Genomic DNA, 18,004 nt, shown 5'->3' with positions numbered 1-18,004 from the left:
CCTCCCCTGCTGGCTACTGTCCCCAGACACTAAGGGCCCAATTGTTAAATGTACTTGTACACTTTAGAAGGGATTTGCATTTGTACTGCATGCAACCAGAATAGGAGAACAGAAGTCTAACTTTAACTAAAAACTGCCTGTTTTCCCCAGCGACAGAGAGCCAGTCTTAGCTCTTGGAATGGCTTCAATGAAATAGCTAATCAGGTCCCCACACATACCCCACCCTGCTGCCTGGTACAGGTGTGTGTCCATGCCCTAGCCACTGGCTTCTCAGATTGCTCCAGAGACTGAAAAGAGACAAGGGGCTTCGTCAAGAGCTTGGGTCTCAATACATTTTCCAAATGCTTTGGAGCTAAGAAGGCTTCTTTCTGTTAAAACTACTTTATCAAAGTGTCATCCCCTCCTGGTGGCCATCCATTCACCTGCTTGAAGGTAAGAAGGAGGAATATACCTTTAGTTTCTATGGCTAAGAAGGCATTTACCTATTAGTCCTTTGAAGAGAAATTTCAGGCAGGTGAGTTAAGAGCCACTAATGGCCTTCTTTCTGTCCCTGTTTTCAGTATACACCAGCTGTATTAACTCCTCCACGCAGAAGCTATTTTACATATTGTTGGAATATGTCCTTTATGTTTTCCCCTTCCTGAGGCCTCACAGCAAAGATGCAAAATTTAGGAGCTGTCTTTGATAAATTACTCAAAGCAATCCCTAAAACAGCTAGATTGTCTGTTATTAGACATGGTGTTAAGTTCTTCAAGCCATGCTTGTCTAAAAAATAAAAAAATTCACTTTGGGACTACAAAGCATAAATCATTTTCAGTGATAAGATCCAGAGCTTGAAGAAGGGAAAAAGATCAATATCCATGAATCTACAGAGTTTTGTTTCAAATACCACTGAACTTAGTACATCACATTCCAGTAGTTGATACAGTAGTTAATATAAAAATAAAATTTTCTACATGTGTGGCATGGATAGTTGGGAAAGTATGAAGTATGATTTTTCAACTTCCAGAAAAGTTACTCTTCTGTAAGACCTTATACAACATAGGGACAGATGCGTAGGGACTTACAAAATCTAGATAGTAATATACAATTTTAATTGGGTGAATTTTTTTATTCAGGAGCCATATAGTTATGGTTATCTAGTTAAAGATTAATCTTTTTTTTATATTTTAGGTAAATGTTTATTGTCTTTCTCAAGAATTGGCAACTTGGAAATGCATTTTCTCAGTTCCTTTTAAATGTATTCCCCCAAGGCTGTAGTTCTTGAAGCTTTAAGGCGGTTTTCATTAAAACGGCCAGCTGCCTCTTTGTGTAGATTGGCTGTTTAAAGCTGTAGCTCTGAAGTCTGAGCCTCAGTTTTGACGCTCTTTAGCAAAGAAGTTCCATTCAGATGGTGAGGGAGCAGGTCTCTACCAAATCACACAGCTGGTCTGCTTGGGCTAGCAGGAGAGCAGAAAGCAGACAAATGGATGACAGGGACAATGTGTGTGTGTGGGAGGGGGCATGAACAGGAGGAGAGGAAGACTCACAAAAATCTTATCTCAAGGTGAATACACTAAAAAAAAAAAAAAATGAATGGGCAATTTCACCTAACTTAAACCAGTTGCCTTCTGCACCCTTTCAATGATCACCTCCTAAGAAAATTCTCTGTGCTTTTCTGCTTCTTCATGATTTCTACATAAAGGAGAAAAATTGAGATCTACCAGATGAATGCTACCTCACCTCTGTTTGAATACATAGGACCTTCCAGCTCAATGTATGAAAGTGGTTAGGTGAGTTTTATGCCAACTCCTCATATACATGAATATCGTCTGTCGCATGATATGAGTTTGTTTACTAGACGAACAAGTTAACAAAATAGAATGCAAGTTATCAGGTTTACTCAGGGAAAGATGTAGGGCATTAGAATCAGGGTGGCTGCCCGGGATCCAAGCACAACTCACAGTCTCAAAGAGCATGGAAATATTAGGGGTGAATACTGGCCTCTTCCGTGTTACTGGAAAAGCTTGGATCCTGCACCTCTTCTTCAGACCAGTACAACCAGGTTACTGAGTGGATCCCTTCCCCTAGTCCTAAAAGAAAATAGGGTGATGCCCAGGCTAGGGCTTCTTCGGTATGTATCCTGCCTGTCCTGTCATAAAGGAGCCTAGGTGGCTGGGTAGCCCCCTCCCCAGGCCAAGAGGCCCCCACGCACTGCATTGCCTGTTCAGCCATTGTCCTAGCAAGTGATCTGGAGGAGCTGTGCAGGAGGGAAGCAGAAAGCAAGACACCTTGTCAGTTCAAAGCATTTTAAGGTTGTTTGAAATCCTCTCCACGTCAGCGTAAGCGGCCTCTGTATGTGAACAGCTGCTTGCTTTGAACACTGAAAAGAAATGAGCTGAATCAAAACCTGCAAGTTGTCTGCCCGAGACACCTTCAACGTGCTTTTTTTTTTTTCATACCAGCCGAGAAAGGCAGGAACACATGCGGACTCTGCCCTGGAGTGGTCAGCGAGAAGAACAGCGCCACTGAAAGTATGGAGAAGGCCGGGTCTAAAAACCTTCCAGAGCTAAGATTCTGGGTGTCGCGACGAGGCGCCGCGCCGCGAGGGAAAGCGGGAAGTCGGGGCTGCTCTGGAGCCGCTGTTCGCGCCAGCCGGGCCCCAGTTCCGGGCTGGGGAGGCGGCTGCGCCTGCGGGTGGAGTGGGAGAGCGCCAGTCCTCGCGCAGCCTCGCCTGCCCTGCGATTGGCCTGCTCCGGGGTGGGCAGCGCGATCCAGACGCTGCGGCCAGTGAGTAAGGCATTGTTTTGTCATCTCCCGGGATTTCGTGGGTATATTATACCCAAGAGCACTACCCCGGTAGGGAATGTTTCGGCTCGCCTGCCAAATGAGGCGGCGCTGAGGTTGGGGGTGGAGGGGTGGAGGGGAGACTTGGGACCTCAAAGTAGAAAGGGCTCCCGAATCGCCACAGAAGTCCCATCACAAACAGGAAGTTTTGATGTACACGTGCAGGCTATACTTGCCTTTCCACTCCCCCCCAGCACACACACACGCACACACACACACACGCATGCACACACATACACACACACTAACTTCACCGGGGGGGGGGGATAAGGAGTGCAAAGAAATTGGGACAAAAGGTCTTGTTAATTGGCTAAAACCCTGGCAGCCACAGCTCCGTTGGAAATGCATTCGGAAACTTCAAACTTGCCTCCAGTGCATCATCCTACAGGCTGCAAAGGGCTTTGTCTTTCGAGAAATGTGACATTAAGTCTAGAGGGCGGGGGGGGGGGGGGGAAGCAGACACCTGCTCCCGAAACAGAGTAGTGGGGGGAAAAGACGGCGCTTAGTACCCTGAGGCAAACCTTCCAGGCAGTGCCTTCTCCTTAGGAGCTCTGAGTCCCTTCCAGAAGGAAGTGGGGGGGGGGGGGAGAGAGTACCGCTGGCCTGGAGGGGACCTTGCTGGGGAGCCTGCTGTGCACTCCACCAGCGGGGTGCGGGAGGAGGAGGGAGCCGCACTCAACGCGCCGGAAGGGGGTGTCTTTGCGTGTCCCCTCCGTTTGCAACACAAGAAACTCCGGCACCAACCGCTGAGTCTGCGCGCCCTGTGTCTCGGACTTTCGGGGGGGGGGGGTTGCTTTTACTTTCCCGGCCAGGCTAAGTTACTGAATTTCTAGCAGCCCCCAGGCACGTAGCCAGAATGACGGGGGGGGGGGGGTCCTGTGCTGGGACTGATCGCCATTCTACGTGTGTCCCAGCCTGGCCGCGCGGGTGCGCGCGCGCGGGCGAGCAAGTGCGATCCACCCGCGCTGCCAGTGGGTTCGCTCCTCCCCTCACCATTCCTCAGTCTCCTCCATCCCCGACAACACACTCATAAACACTGGCCACGTGGAAATTCGCAGCCAAAGCTCCCTGCCTGGGCGGGTACTCAACACGGTGATTTATAAACAGCTTAGCCACTCCCCAAAGAGCACCTCTCGTCGTTAGCCGTGATGAATTTTCTGGCCGGCTCCATTCTGCTGTGATTAAAATGCTCGGAGGTCTCCTCCTCCCACCCCCAAAAAATTCTCCCTCTGAGCATCGACTTGGCTTCCCTTAGAGTCAGCGCTAGCGCCCCAAGGCGCAGGGCCAGGCGTGTGAAGTGGGGTTCCCCGGGACCTTTTACTTCCTAGCAGTAACTTTTGATTCGCTCCAAGGTACTGGTGCCTCACTCCAGGTTCTGCCCGGCGGTCCTGCTGCTGCTGCTGCCTCTGCCTGCAGTCTGAATCTGCGCTCGGGTCCGCACTAATAGACTTGCAAGCTCGGAAAAGCAACAGCTGCCAGCTCTAGGGGGGGCTTGGAAGCTGTAGGCGCCGTGCGTTCCCGCTCTGCAGAGCAGAGCCGCGGGTTCATCTTCCCGCCGGTCTTGCTCTGGAGTTCACGGCTGGCTGAAGGCTGAGCAGAAAGCTCAACTAGCCAGAGCGCCAGAGCGCCAGAGCGCCAGAGCTTAGTGAGAGCAGCCCCACCCGTGGACACCTGCCGAAGTCACTGATTAGATTTCCCTAAGCGCTGGCTCATTTGCTTTCACATACTCTCCCTCACTTTTGGAAGTGCCTCACGCAAAAGTTGCCGGGACTAGCTCCAAGAGCGCGCGAGAAAAGCGCACGCAGCCCCATTCGGCGTGGACCGCTGGTCCTTGACAATTTCACCCCATCAGGAGGCGGCGCCCTCCTGGCAAAGTATGCCTGCAGCCTCGCGCAGGGCGAGGGTTCTGCCCGTGCAAGCTCCTACTTCACTCAGTCTAGAGCTGGGCGCGCGGCTGATGGAATGAGGCAGAGTCTCTTAGAGTTTGTGTTCAGCTCAGATCGCTGCGCTATTAGAACCAGCAACTCTGCGCCTCGACCCGAGTCGCTCACAAAGAGCGCCCAAGGCTGCGCCGGCCTCTCACCCAGGGCTTCCAGCGCCTTTCGCCCAGGGACTGGAAGTGAGTTGAGCCTGGAACTTGAAAGAAAGAGATCTAGGTAGCAGGGCGGAAGGGAAGGAGACCCTTATTCTCCGCCAAAGTGGCCAGCGGCAACCCAACAATAAAAAGCACCTGTGCATTCTAACCATGGTGGAGGGGGGCGTGCAACCGGGGCCCAAGTCTGGCTCCTGGCTCTAGGTCTGAACGACACTGAGGGATGTGTGTGTGTGTGTGTCCTAGGTGAAGAAAAACCGGACTCCCATGACTTAGTGAGACTCTGTGTTTCTCTTCCTGCATCTCTCTCCCACTTCCTCAAAGACCTACTGGGAACACATAATGAACATTTCCCACCCTCATTCAAGTCTTCCTAGTGGCTGTGGTCGATAAGAGCTCAGGGACCGCCCCCCGGCCCCGCTTCTCTGCCTGGGAGACAGATGGGGGGCGGGGCCACCTCAAAGCGGGCGGAGGAAGTCGGGGTGGAGAAGAAGAAGGAGGGGTACCAACCCGGAGAATCTGAATTGCAAGTCTGGTGGGGGCGGGGGGGGGGTGGAGGAGAACAGGAGGAGGGCCAGGAAGACTCTGCGCCCAGGGGAGGAGAAGGGGGGGGTAGCTCCGAGCCAATCAGTGGAGCCGGCCTGGGAGGTTGCTAGCGGTATCCACGTAAATCAAAGGGCGCGGAGCCAATGGGAGGGGGCGGAGGGGGCGGGGCCCAGGCGCGTGCCGCTGCGAGCGGGCGCTGCCAAGAGAGCGGGAGAGAGCTGGGGAGAGCAGCGCGAGGGGGGAGCGAGCGCGGAGCGAGTCAGAGTGAGCTGGAGCGAGAAGGAGGGAGAGGAGAAAGAGAGCGAGGGCGGGCGGGCGGGAGGCAGCGGTAGCAGCAGCAGCAACAGTAAAAGCAGGAGCAGCAACAGAAGGCGTCGGAGCGGGCGTCGGAGCTGTGTGCCAGGGGAGAGAGAAAGAGGAGAGAGAGAAACAGTGCGAGAGAGGAGAGAAAGCGAGAGAGAGGGGAGAGAGAGGGAGAAAGAGAGAGAAAGAGAGAGAGAGAGAACCCGAGGCGGAAAAGTAACTGTCAAATGCGCGGCTCCTTTAACCGGAGCGCTCAGTCCGGCTCCGAGAGTCATGGCGACCGCAGCGTCTAACCACTACAGCCTGCTCACCTCCAGCGCCTCGATCGTGCACGCCGAGCCGCCCGGCGGCATGCAGCAGGGCGCGGGGGGCTACCGCGAGGCGCAGAGCCTGGTGCAGGGCGACTACGGCGCGCTGCAGAGCAACGGGCACCCGCTCAGCCACGCTCACCAGTGGATCACCGCGCTGTCCCACGGCGGCGGCGGCGGCGGCGGCGGCGGCGGCGGCGGCGGGGGCGGGGGCGGCGGCGGGGGCGGCGGCGACGGCTCCCCGTGGTCCACCAGCCCCCTGGGCCAGCCGGACATCAAGCCCTCGGTGGTGGTGCAGCAGGGCGGCCGCGGCGACGAGCTGCACGGGCCGGGCGCCCTGCAGCAGCAGCAGCAGCACCAGCAGCAGCAGCAGCAACAGCAGCAGCAGCAGCAGCAGCAACAGCAGCAGCAGCGACCACCGCATCTGGTGCACCACGCCGCCAACCACCACCCCGGACCCGGGGCATGGCGGAGCGCGGCGGCCGCGGCACATCTCCCGCCCTCCATGGGAGCGTCCAACGGCGGCTTGCTCTACTCCCAGCCCAGCTTCACGGTGAACGGCATGCTGGGCGCCGGCGGGCAGCCGGCCGGGCTGCACCACCACGGCCTGCGGGACGCGCACGACGAGCCTCACCACGCCGACCACCACCCGCATCCACACTCGCACCCGCACCAGCAGCCGCCCCCGCCCCCGCCCCCGCCGGGCCCGCCGGGCCACCCGGGCGCGCACCACGACCCGCACTCGGACGAGGACACGCCGACCTCGGACGACCTGGAGCAGTTCGCCAAGCAGTTCAAGCAGAGGCGGATCAAACTGGGATTTACCCAAGCGGACGTGGGGCTGGCGCTGGGCACCCTGTACGGGAACGTGTTCTCGCAGACCACCATCTGCAGGTTTGAGGCCCTACAGCTGAGCTTCAAGAACATGTGCAAGCTGAAGCCTTTGTTGAACAAGTGGTTGGAGGAGGCAGACTCGTCCTCGGGCAGCCCCACGAGCATAGACAAGATCGCAGCGCAGGGGCGCAAGCGGAAAAAGCGGACCTCCATCGAGGTGAGCGTCAAGGGGGCTCTGGAGAGCCATTTCCTCAAATGCCCCAAGCCCTCGGCCCAGGAGATCACCTCCCTGGCGGACAGCTTACAGCTGGAGAAGGAGGTGGTGAGAGTTTGGTTTTGTAACAGGAGACAGAAAGAGAAAAGGATGACCCCTCCCGGAGGGACTCTGCCGGGCGCCGAGGATGTGTACGGGGGGAGTAGGGACACGCCGCCACACCACGGGGTGCAGACGCCCGTCCAGTGAACTCCAGCGGGGGAGGGGGGGTAGGAGGGGGAGGGGAAGGGAGGGGAGGGGCAGAGCGCGGGGCTTCCCCTCTCCCTTGGTCCTCGGTCCTTTCCGGGGACCACTGTTCCCTCTCTAACTTCTGATTGTTCTTTTATTTTTTAATTATTACTTCCCAGTCCCTTAAGAAGAAAAATAATTAATAATAATAATAAGGAGAAAGGAAAGCAACTAAGATACTGGACTCAATCCTCTAAACCTTAGCAGATGTGATGAGGTGTTTTGACCTTTGCAGGCGAGTACCCAGGCAGAGTAGAGTGTCTCCTTGGTAGAGTGAAGTGTGTGTGTGTGTGTGTGTGTGTGTGTGTGTGTGTGACAGAGAGAGAGAGAGAGAGAGAGACAGAGAGAGAGACAGAGAGCGAGACAGAAAGAGACAGAGAGACAGAGAGAGAACTAAGATAAATACCTGGCAAAACTAAATAAATTACCAAAAAGACAAAAAAATCCACCAAACCGCAATAAACACAGAGCTGCAGCTTCCTGGTGCTTCAAGTTGGCACATGCTGCTGTGTTTATTTAATGTGGATTCCCCATCGGGAAAGGGGGGGGGGGAGACACACACTCTTTGGATATAGACAAAAATTTAACCACACAAATTGCACTGCAAGAAAATTGAAGTTTACGCCAACAAATTTGTAAAACTATATTTCTCTTGATGCCCACCGTTGATTTTGCATTTGCCATTTGGGGTTGTGTTTTGTTTTTGCTTTCCTCAGCAGAGAGCTGGAAGCCAGCTCTGGGCAGCTCTCCATTTCCAATGTTTTTGTGTTGCCCCTTGTTCTTGTTGTTTGTGAACTTTGCTGCGTACCCTCAAATGTCCCATACAGTGATTGGTGTAACATTTATTTACTCCTTTTACCAAAGCAAAACGATTGGCCCCATGCAAAATAAATAAGTGTTTGCTTTCAGGAAATGTGTATTGTCTACCCGCTTTATCCAAGGCAAGGATCTAGTTTGAAATATTGAAATAAGAGGCAAGCATTGCTTTGTTTTGTTATCACCCACAAAGTAAACTTCATTTTCAAGCAGTGTTTCTGGGGGATGTTATAGAGGGATGAAAAAGAAAAATCGATAGTGACTGCTTACTTCATTTTATCAGACGAGCCTATTGTGAAACAACTCAGAGGAAATATGGAGATTAAATTTATTTCCAGAGTAGTCCAACTGAAAGAAAGTGGCACTTTGAAGAGAACTGGGGAAATATATATATATATATCTTTAAATATCCCTGTATAGTTCTCTGCCTTTAGGTCTAATAACTTAATTAAGAGGAATTATTTGTGCTGACAGCAGTGGTTAAACTTTGTTCCTATAGTAGATTTTTTCCTAATATAAAGAAAATAACCCAGAAACTTAATGATGCATAGACTGTGTTTCTTAGCACACAAATACTCACATGCATCCATAGGCAGTAGGCTGGTTTTGTCTTCTCTGCTTCATTTGTTTATCAAGTCATATTTAGGGTTTCATACTATCTTCTCCCAGAATTCATTACAGAAAATATCAGTTTGACTTGATCAGCTCTGCTCTCCTTCGTTCATTGAAGAAGCCAAATAAAGTGTGTGTGGGGTGGGGGTGCCATTTTCAATCCTTCCTTTCTCCCCTTTGTTAATAGTTTTAAGTGCATTTTTGACCTTATCTTGATGGAAAAAAAATGATTGGCTCCCAACACAATAGACTCTACTGGGAAGTGTAGATGAAAGAAGAAGAAGAAAAAAAAACAACTTGTAACTGTCTTGAAAATAAACACCACCAAACTGTGATGAGTTACAATTTTAAAGATCATAATCAGCACAAAAGGACACTATAAGGGAAGACAATTTTTTTATTAACCTTTGAAAGTTGTGGCATTTTTTTTCCTGGTTAGGTATTAGCTAAATGTTTATTTTAAAAAATTAAATTCTTACTACCCTAAAATTATGGGTCAGCATCAGATTAGCACTGCACTCAGTAGGTAAGGTGGTATGGAATATGCTTTATACAGTATTGTATCTTTCAAACACCTGTGATTGTTTCATTTTCACTGTTTTGGTTTTGTTTTGTTTTTTGCAAGATAAATGGTGACTTATCATAGGCATGGGCATATTTATTTGCCTGTTTTCATTTCTCCCAGTGAATGTCACAAGGAGATGGACATGGAGCTGCTTCAGGGCGCATCACACTGCCTGTTTCTAAGGTGTAGGAACTGGTCTTCAGTGAAGCAATCCAGAGCAGGGCAAATAGCCAATGAATGGTAAAGGGAGGAAATGAATTTTCAGATACTTATAACCAAGTATGTAAGGTCAGAAGCTGGAGTTCAGGGGATGTGTCTACAGCTCCCCAACCTCTCCTAGGTTTACTAAGATAAAAGTTACCGCTGAACCTTACCACTATGTATATATGTTTAATATATGTCTTTTGAAATGCAGAAATAGTTTAAATGTTTCTTTGTCTATTTTTCTTTTTTTTAATGCTACCCAGGGAAATATTTTCATATCATTTTTAAGTGGCCTGCCTCAATGTATATTTATTTCTTTTGAAGCAAAAAGGTTCTGGAAACTGTTTTTTCTGTAGCTTTAAATGAGTAGGTGAGCAAAATCTATATGGGATGTAATTTTTTTGTTCAGTCTCTTTAAAAATACTTTGTTTTGGTACATTTGGTTGTGCTTGTGGGGAAAATAAAAACGCAGAGATCCTTATATATTTATGTTAAAGTAATATTTTATTATTACATAAAACAGAAATGCACAATACCTTCATAGTTTGTTCTAATTATTGAAATATCTTTATTTTATTTTTAAAGATAGTGCCAAGTTTTAAAGGGGGAAGAAACCCCTAGACCTTATACTGACTGAGTTGAGTTGTGTGTAAAACACTTCCCTTCCTTTATACTTTATAAAGTTTTGGAATAAATTTTATGCATACACTGCCAGGTTTCATGTTTATAACTTTTTAGAGGCTTTTTGTTTTGTTTTGTTTTAAATGAAGACTCCTGCTCTGACTTACTTTTCTTTGAAAAAGCTATCATCACTCTCAAACCTTTCAGTCACCATGCCTGTCTCAGTAAATCGAAATGGTTATCAAGTTTGAGCTTCAAGTTTGTTTGCTTCTTCTAGGTCCAACAAAGAGATGTTTGCCTTGTAAATACAGTCAGATATTCCTGCATCTTCCTTCTAGGTTAACTGTACTTTCTCCAATTGACTCATAGAACATCAGTGCAATTAGATGAACTTTAATCTCTACCTACCTGTTTTCATATAATTTGGGGTTTGCAGAAAAGCAAGGCTCAGGCAATTTATTTACATACTTAATACATGCCTTTCAACAACAACAACAGCAACAAACAGCAATATGTTATGAGCATTTACCAAATGATTAGAAATAGAGCTTGATCCTTACATCTGTAGCTTTCTAGAAAATGATAGGTTTTATAGTGGCTTTTATAATAATGTCTATTTCTCATTTTTTTAAAAAAAATCTCCAAAATAAGAAAGGAGGGGAGAATACATAGGAGAGACTCAAGCTATAATTTGAATAGCAGATTGTCTGAGACTATCTTCGATGGAACACTGCCCTTATACAAATCACTCCTAAGGTTAGTGAGAATCCCAGACAGTGTTGTGTTAGTTTACAAGTTTGCTGATGTAGTTAAAGTCCTCCTTGGAACACTGGCTTAAGTATAAATGTTCATTTAGAAGGGTACTTTCTGGGCTTATTACATGTGATCATCTTTTCTAACTCCTAGTCAATATTACATGGGTCCCAAACAGATTCAACCAAATGATCTTATCAATAGTCTGAACGAGAAGTGACAGAAAGAAGAAGTGCTTTGTGACCGCAGACATGCTGATGGGGAAAATGTTTAAGCTAGGTATAGATTTGAGTCCTGGGTCAATATCCCTCCACTGTAGGCAGAAACCAAGCAGCATCTGCCCTCTGCAGGGCATTTCAATGGACCTTGAGAAGACATTTTTGTTCTTGGCCAAAGGGGCTACTAACTGGTAAACACCACATGTGAACCAAACACTCCATGTTCTTGTCCTATGCCTGCAATTCTAATTCTAAAGCTCCTCAGGTAGTTTCCACGCCAGTTTTGGAATGTAGTATACACTAACCTGAAAATCTCCTCATAGCTACCGGGGAGAAATCTAGCTGTGAGGCAGTTTTCCTAAGATTTTGTCTTAGCCACAATGACAAACCTTCCCTTTCCCCTAAAGACAAGGACTCAGATTGCAGCTGTCCTGATAGAGCGCTTGTGTTTCTTCAGCATGTGCTGTAGATTTATGATATAAGATGGGAGAGAAATGATCATGTGGGAAAGAGTTATGCGAAGGTCATACGAAGGGAATGGCCACAAATAATATTATGCTCGGCATGTCTAAAAATCCTCGGTTCCCACAAAATAACTTCCTTTATATTTCAGATGGCAGCAACAAAAGCACTCTTCCTCTCTTCTTCCTGTTACTGCCAGGAGAGATCACACATTGGCAAAATTTTCTGATGAAATGGCTTTGATAAGGGTATTCATCTTCTTACTTCTTTAAAGGCACCAACTAAAGAGATGCAACAGCCACAGTAAGCGGGAAGGTACTTGGTGTACTGGGTACCTATACATAGGATGCTGCATTTATTTGTCTTTTATTTTCTTTGTTATGGAAGCATCTTGGATAGAGCTGGGGAACAGGGTGAGATGATCTTTTCCCACTCCTCTGTGTGATTTGTCTTTTGTTGATTTCTCAGTCAATTCATGGAACTCTGTTCTAGATCCTATTGAATTCCTACACAAGTTAAATAGTGAGATAAAGAATGGAGCTTGTACAGAAAAGAAAGGAGGATGAAGTGAGAGTGGCTTGGAGTCTGCTTGGATATTTCAGAGGAAAAGGCCAAGGGACAGTGTTTGTGTAAAACACAGATGCGCCTGGAAATACAATAGGACTAAATGAGATGTATAGCTAAGTTTTCTATAGATGTTTTCCTAGTTTAGGAAAGTTTACTTTTTTAATGATGCATCATCACTTAATAATGGACAGTTGGTGATAAGAAGGGAACCAGGGCTTCTGTAATCTATTCTAACTACTTGACTGAGGATGGGAAACAATGTGAACATGGCAGGGACCTGCCACCCAGTTAGCAAATCCTGGAATCACCTGACCTTGTGTTTGCAGAACTTGGAGCAGCATTATTTCCATGCTCCCTTATCTAGAGATGAGTACTGGAATGGCACTAAGTGTTGTTGTTGTTGTTGTTGTTGTTTAATGTTTCACTTGGTGATGGAGATAAATTATCAGAATATTTTTACATTGTTCTGGTGTTCAGTGGGAAGCGAGGAGATTTATTCCTGTCTTTAAAGTTAACTTTATCACGCAGTACCTTTCCTTTACCTTAATAACACCTCTCTGCTTGGCTTAGTTGTTAGAGGTTTTAGAAATTATCAATATCCCATCAAAACAATCCTAGACTCTTATTGTTCCTAGACTCCTGATTGTTGGAAACGTTGAGATGTATTTCTTTTTCTAAAACAAATGTCTGAAATGTCATTTAATACACCAGTAAAAGTGCATCTATATCTTAAAGTTTACTTCTTCCACGTCTTTTTGAGTTTTTATAGCTCTTTGTCTGGGACTGGGGTGGTGGGGGGCGGGGGGCGGTGGAGGACTTCCATATGCGATTTGTTCGTGAGGAGCCGGGCTCTGGGTGTCTGTTATTGGCGGCAAACAGCTCTCTGCTCTCAGAATGAGGAATTGTTGTATAGTAAAAGAAGGAAATAAAGGCCCTACAAATATATAGTTTTCGCCGATTTTAGAAAGACAAGAGAGCGTTAGGACCCCGCCTGAGAGAGAATTTTGATTGTTATGAATTAACTCTTCATGTGCCAAATGTTAATAGGAAATCTTGCCGTGGAGTGAATTTGAACCTGCGCCCTTTTAAAAACTGGAACATATATTTTTCCTTCCATCAGTGTTTCCTCTAGGATTTTTTTTTTAAGCCACACACCAAAAATATATGGCGAAAGAGTGGCGAAAACCAAGTTTCTTATGGGGTTGTAACACAAACTAGCCATTGTAAATCACTGGTTTTAAGATCCCAAATCTATGTGGAAAGTGTAAGGAGCTCTTTTACTCCTGTTTAAGAAATCGTCTTCTGTCAGAGGAATTTTTATGTGCTCCTTCACGTCCCACAGCACATGGTTCTGGAGAGAATTATTTGACATTAATAACTTTTTGTTGGTGTTGTTTCCCTAACAAATATTTCTTCCGCGTTAGCACAGGGACTGGGCAGGCAGGTGAAGGTGCCACCGGCGGGCACCAAGCTCCTAGCTCAGCTGCCAGGCCCTGGCCGCGTGTCCCCCACCTTGGAGAACCAGGACAGCTTTCCTGAAGTCGGGGGAAGGGAGGGGGGGGGGAACCGCTATCCAGCTTCGGGAAGGGAGAGAACTAAGTGGGGAAACTCTCAGCCTTGGCCTGAGCTCCAGATTGCGCCTACCTAGTTTTCAGGTATTCTCTCTGGCTTCCAGGCTCCAAATCTCCAGCCCCAGTAGGAAGAGTCCACAGGCCCCAAGTGGAGGTCTATTTTAACTCTTTCTTCTCAGGAGGGGTGGAGGGGCGGGGATGGGGAGTGGGCTGTGTGAAGGATTGGCAGCTTGGCCGGGTGAGACTGGGTGTAGACGCGCGGGGCTCCAAAGAGGGCACTGAGGTCTTGGGCCCGGCGCCCTGAAGACAGGAAATGTAGGGGCAGAAGTGGGCAGGCAGGGCCTCTCGGGGGCAGCGCATGGTTAGGACCCGCGGGTGTCGGGATGAGGACTCAGAGGACAGCGAATCTCCGAGCTCCCTCTTCCTGCCACCCTTTGCTACTTAAGTCTCCAAAGTTAGGCCCAGGCGTGACTCCCAGCAGGAGGGAAGCAGCGGCGGGAGAAGGTGGCCCTGGAGAAAGGTGGCGGAGAAAACGCACTGGGATCTGGGGAGTAGACTCCCTGGGCTTTGCCTGGACTGTGGAGGAAGACACTGAAAGGGCGACCGCCCCAAAACTTGGGGATAAACTTAACGAAGCCTATGCTCTTCAACACCCACCCATCAAACTTCTGGCTGTTTCTCTCCCCAGCTCTGTTGGAAAGGAACCCTCTCTCTAAAGGTGGAAGCGTAGAGAAAAGGGGTTTCCTCCCTGCCCCCCCCCCACTCCTTTCAGATCATTCCCTGCTGAGCCCAAAGTCAGTTTGGGCTGGAGGAAAGTCTGTGCCCCCGGACACAGGCGTCTTCGAGGCCCTCTGGGCAGTGATGGGCACAAGGTAGAGCTGAAAGCGGCCAGCAGCAGGAAGGGGTCCCGCCCAGGAGCAAGAGGCCCGATCTCCGCTCTGGGGCGCGGACACCCGGGGTGGGGTGGGGAGCAAATGGTCACCCTCACCCCGGGAGAAGTCCCCCCAATGGCGAGGGATGGGGTGGGGTGGTGGGGAGCAGGTCTTAAAAGTCTTACCAAAGGGCACTGGGAGTTCCAAAGGGGACGGGATAGCTTGGGGCCTGGGGTGCACGGCGGGACCGCGGAGGCTGGAACTAAGCCTGGCGATGGAGGGCAAGGAGCAGGGCGCAGGTCTGCGCTGGCGCGGGGCCGGCTCCCGCCGCGCCCGCCCGCGGGCCGCTCACCGGGCCCCGGGGCCGGCCCGCAAACAAGGATGCTTCTATTTACTCGCCTCTGTCGGTGGATTTCTAAGACATTCAGCAGGCACAATCATTAAACTAATTTGTATTTGATTGTTTGGGCGGACGGAGGGTAGTTTTATTGCGCTAAGCATTCAAGCAGGCACGCATCGCTGATTACCAGTATACATTAAATAAAGTTGTTTGTACACATTGTCTTACCACATATAGGCAGAGGCTTATTATTCTAATTACTCTAATTAGTGCATTGAAATGTTTTCTACTTGATTTGAGGAGACAGTGATTAGTTCTATTACTTCTTTTAACTCGTATTTTATGGAAAACTGTTGACGCATGTTCAAATCACTTTATTTTGCCCTTAGAATATCACGCTGACCCCAACGCAGTGAACTCCACGGCCCTTGTAGGGGGCCCCCCAACTTTGATGTGGGCCTCGGCTTTGGCAGAAGCGCCCGTTATTTATTATTTTCCTCCCACCGGTGCAGCCTCCTCCAGTCTCCCAGCGCGAGGGGGGCCCCCGCTCCCCCACACCCCACCCTGCACCCCAGACGCGCGCGCTGGCCCTGACCGAGGCTCAGCAGATGCGGATCCCAAACCCTGGGTCCCCCCGCAGCCCTGGCCGGCCGCCCGGCCAGCTCCCTCACTGCCATTACTTTTTTTTTCTTTTAAAGACTCCCTTAAGCATATTTTCCGTGAATCTGTTTCCTGAGCTTTAATGTTACTATTAATTGATAAGATCAGCTCATCAAACATACTATTTCGATAGGGAATTGTAATTAAAACCTTAATCCTGTTTGAGATTTTTTCCCCCCTTTAAATTCCTTTTTCTTATAGAAGGGGTACAAAGTTCACTATAAAAAGTATTATAACAGGAAGATTAATTCGTTATCTAAATAACAATCTCTGCTATTGATCCAACGTACTTTCCGCCACCTTTTGTGTTAGTCTGGGGAGGCCCTATAAAAAAAGAGAGAGAAAGAAAGAGAGTAGGACAAAGCAGAAGATTTGGACCGCGACTCGCAGGCTGCGATCTCCTGGAGAAGACCCGGGGTCTGAGGTCCCTCCGCACCCCGGGAACCCGGGCGGAGCAGAGTCTCGAGGTGGGCCCTGGCAGCCCGGACGGCGCCCCCCTGGAAGCGCGGCGCCCGGGTCGGCTCGGGCCTCCTCGGAGCTTTCTCCTCTCGCAGAGGAGATCTGCTCGGACTCTAGGTAAATATTCCACTGGTTCTGCTTTTACGCTTAATATTTAAACTCGGATTATCCAGTCTCCAAATGCGCGTTCCTAACCTTTGCGGGTGGCTGGGATTGTAATAAACCCTGGGCGGGCGGGCGGGCGGGCGCGCTGGGCTGGGCTGGGCCGGGCTGGGGCTGGGCCGGGCTGGGCTGGGCCGGGCTCTCCGCCTCGGCTGCGCTCGGCCGCCGCCTCCCGCCCCGCCCCGCCCCCGGCCCCGGCCCCTCCGCCCCTCGCGCCCGCCCGCCCGCCCGCAGCAAAAGCCGCGCGGGAATGAAATGAGCGCCTCCCAGCAGCCGAGGGCTGAGCAGCCGGGGCGCTTGCAGGGGAGGGGATGGGGCGGAAGGGGGGTGGGGGGGGGGGAGGAGACCGCCCTTTATCCTGGCTGGAGAGTCCTGGAGTGCGGAGGGAGGGGGGCTGCAGATGGAGACGTGCTACCCCGCGGCGCCCTGGAGGAGAAAGAGCCGAGCTTCCAGGAGTTCCCCCCCCCACCAGGCCTGGGGGGGTGGGGCGAGGGGATGTGGGGGTGGAGGGGGATTGGACAGGGTCTGTTGTGTGTGCGTGTGTGGTGCGTGTCGGGGGAGCAGACACTGTCTACACCCACATCCCCTCGTGGTACACACACACCCTTTAAAAAGAGGTCGTGGCCCCCGTTTGAGGAGAAGCCAGAGCCTTTCTGCAGCGGAGAGGACCGTGGGTGCGCCCGGGTCAGCCGAGGAGGCCAAGAGTTTCTTTTTTCTAAGAGCTTTCCCCCACTCACACCCTCCTTCTGCCCCGCTAACAAAGTCTTCTTCCCCCACGCACAGACTTGTTATGTAACAAAGTCTCCCAGGCTAGTTTAACTGGAGAATAAAGGACACCCGGGCCCCACCCCTCTTCCCCCCCCACCCCCGCCCCGTGCATCTGTTCTCACCCCCAAGAAGGCTGCACACTTTAACCGAGTAGAACTTTGGCGCCCCACAGTGGCATCAACTTGAAACGACTCTCTGATTTTAATAGTCAAGTGGGTTCACATGTTTTGTTTCAGATCCCCCCCACCCCCACCCCCGTCCTCCTTCTCCTCTTCCTCCTTGCTTTATAAACATCCTTTCCCCAGTCCTTCCCAGCCAGACGACTACAAAGGTGACTCTCTGGCTGTGACTCAAACAGCAGTTTCAAATACATCCAGCTTTAGGTGCTTTCTGAGTAGAGATCTGAAAAGTTTCATCAGAAGGGGAACCCTACTAAACCAGCCAAGTTCCCAGTGAAAGGCGGGATGAAAGATTCTCACCCCCCAGTCCTTAGTTCCCACAGCTTGGGACTGTAACAGGCAAATATTTTGCTTCTTCAAGATGCCCTCCTTCTCGTGGGCATCAGAGCATAAATGACCAGTTTAGAAGCCTTGGTTAACCGCAGGAGGATACTTTTAATTATGAGAGCACCAAAATGCAGTATTTTAACCCAGTCCCGGCTTTATTAGACTGCTTTCTGTAGAGTAGGTCTGTCCAGTTCAAAAGTGACGGCTTTCTTTTTTTAAGTGGTCAATTGAACAGAGGATCTATGGAAGAACTTCTTAGAGTAGGGAAGACATCTCCGCTGGAGCTGCTTTTCCCAGATCCGGGGGAATTAGTCCTTCTCCCATACTACTCCCCATAAGTAGTGTTTCAGTGTTTCCTTCCTTCTGTTTTTATCTCAAGGGGGGGGGGGGAAGAGAGCAAGACTAGACTGGCATTAGGCATTTCTTCATGTGCAGAA

At 49.9% G+C, this 18,004-nt stretch overlaps 1 protein-coding gene across 1 annotated transcript; it reads left to right on the top strand.

Annotated features, from left to right (window-relative positions):
• The first annotated feature begins 6,040 nt into the window (after positions 1-6,040).
• Pou3f2 (POU class 3 homeobox 2) lies at positions 6,041-7,372 on the top strand. The gene has a single exon (XM_042679624.1). It carries the CDS (start codon positions 6,041-6,043, stop codon positions 7,370-7,372), a length of 1,332 nt encoding a protein of 443 aa, XP_042535558.1.
• Positions 7,373-18,004: the final 10,632 nt, after the last annotated feature.

This window comes from Dipodomys spectabilis, unplaced genomic scaffold, assembly GCF_019054845.1.
Source record: "Dipodomys spectabilis isolate Male_0828 unplaced genomic scaffold, ASM1905484v1 ptg000053l, whole genome shotgun sequence".
Lineage (NCBI taxonomy): Eukaryota > Metazoa > Chordata > Mammalia > Rodentia > Heteromyidae > Dipodomys > Dipodomys spectabilis.
The sequence above is the reverse complement of the archived record's forward strand: the minus strand, read 5'-3'. Positions and strand labels throughout refer to the sequence as shown.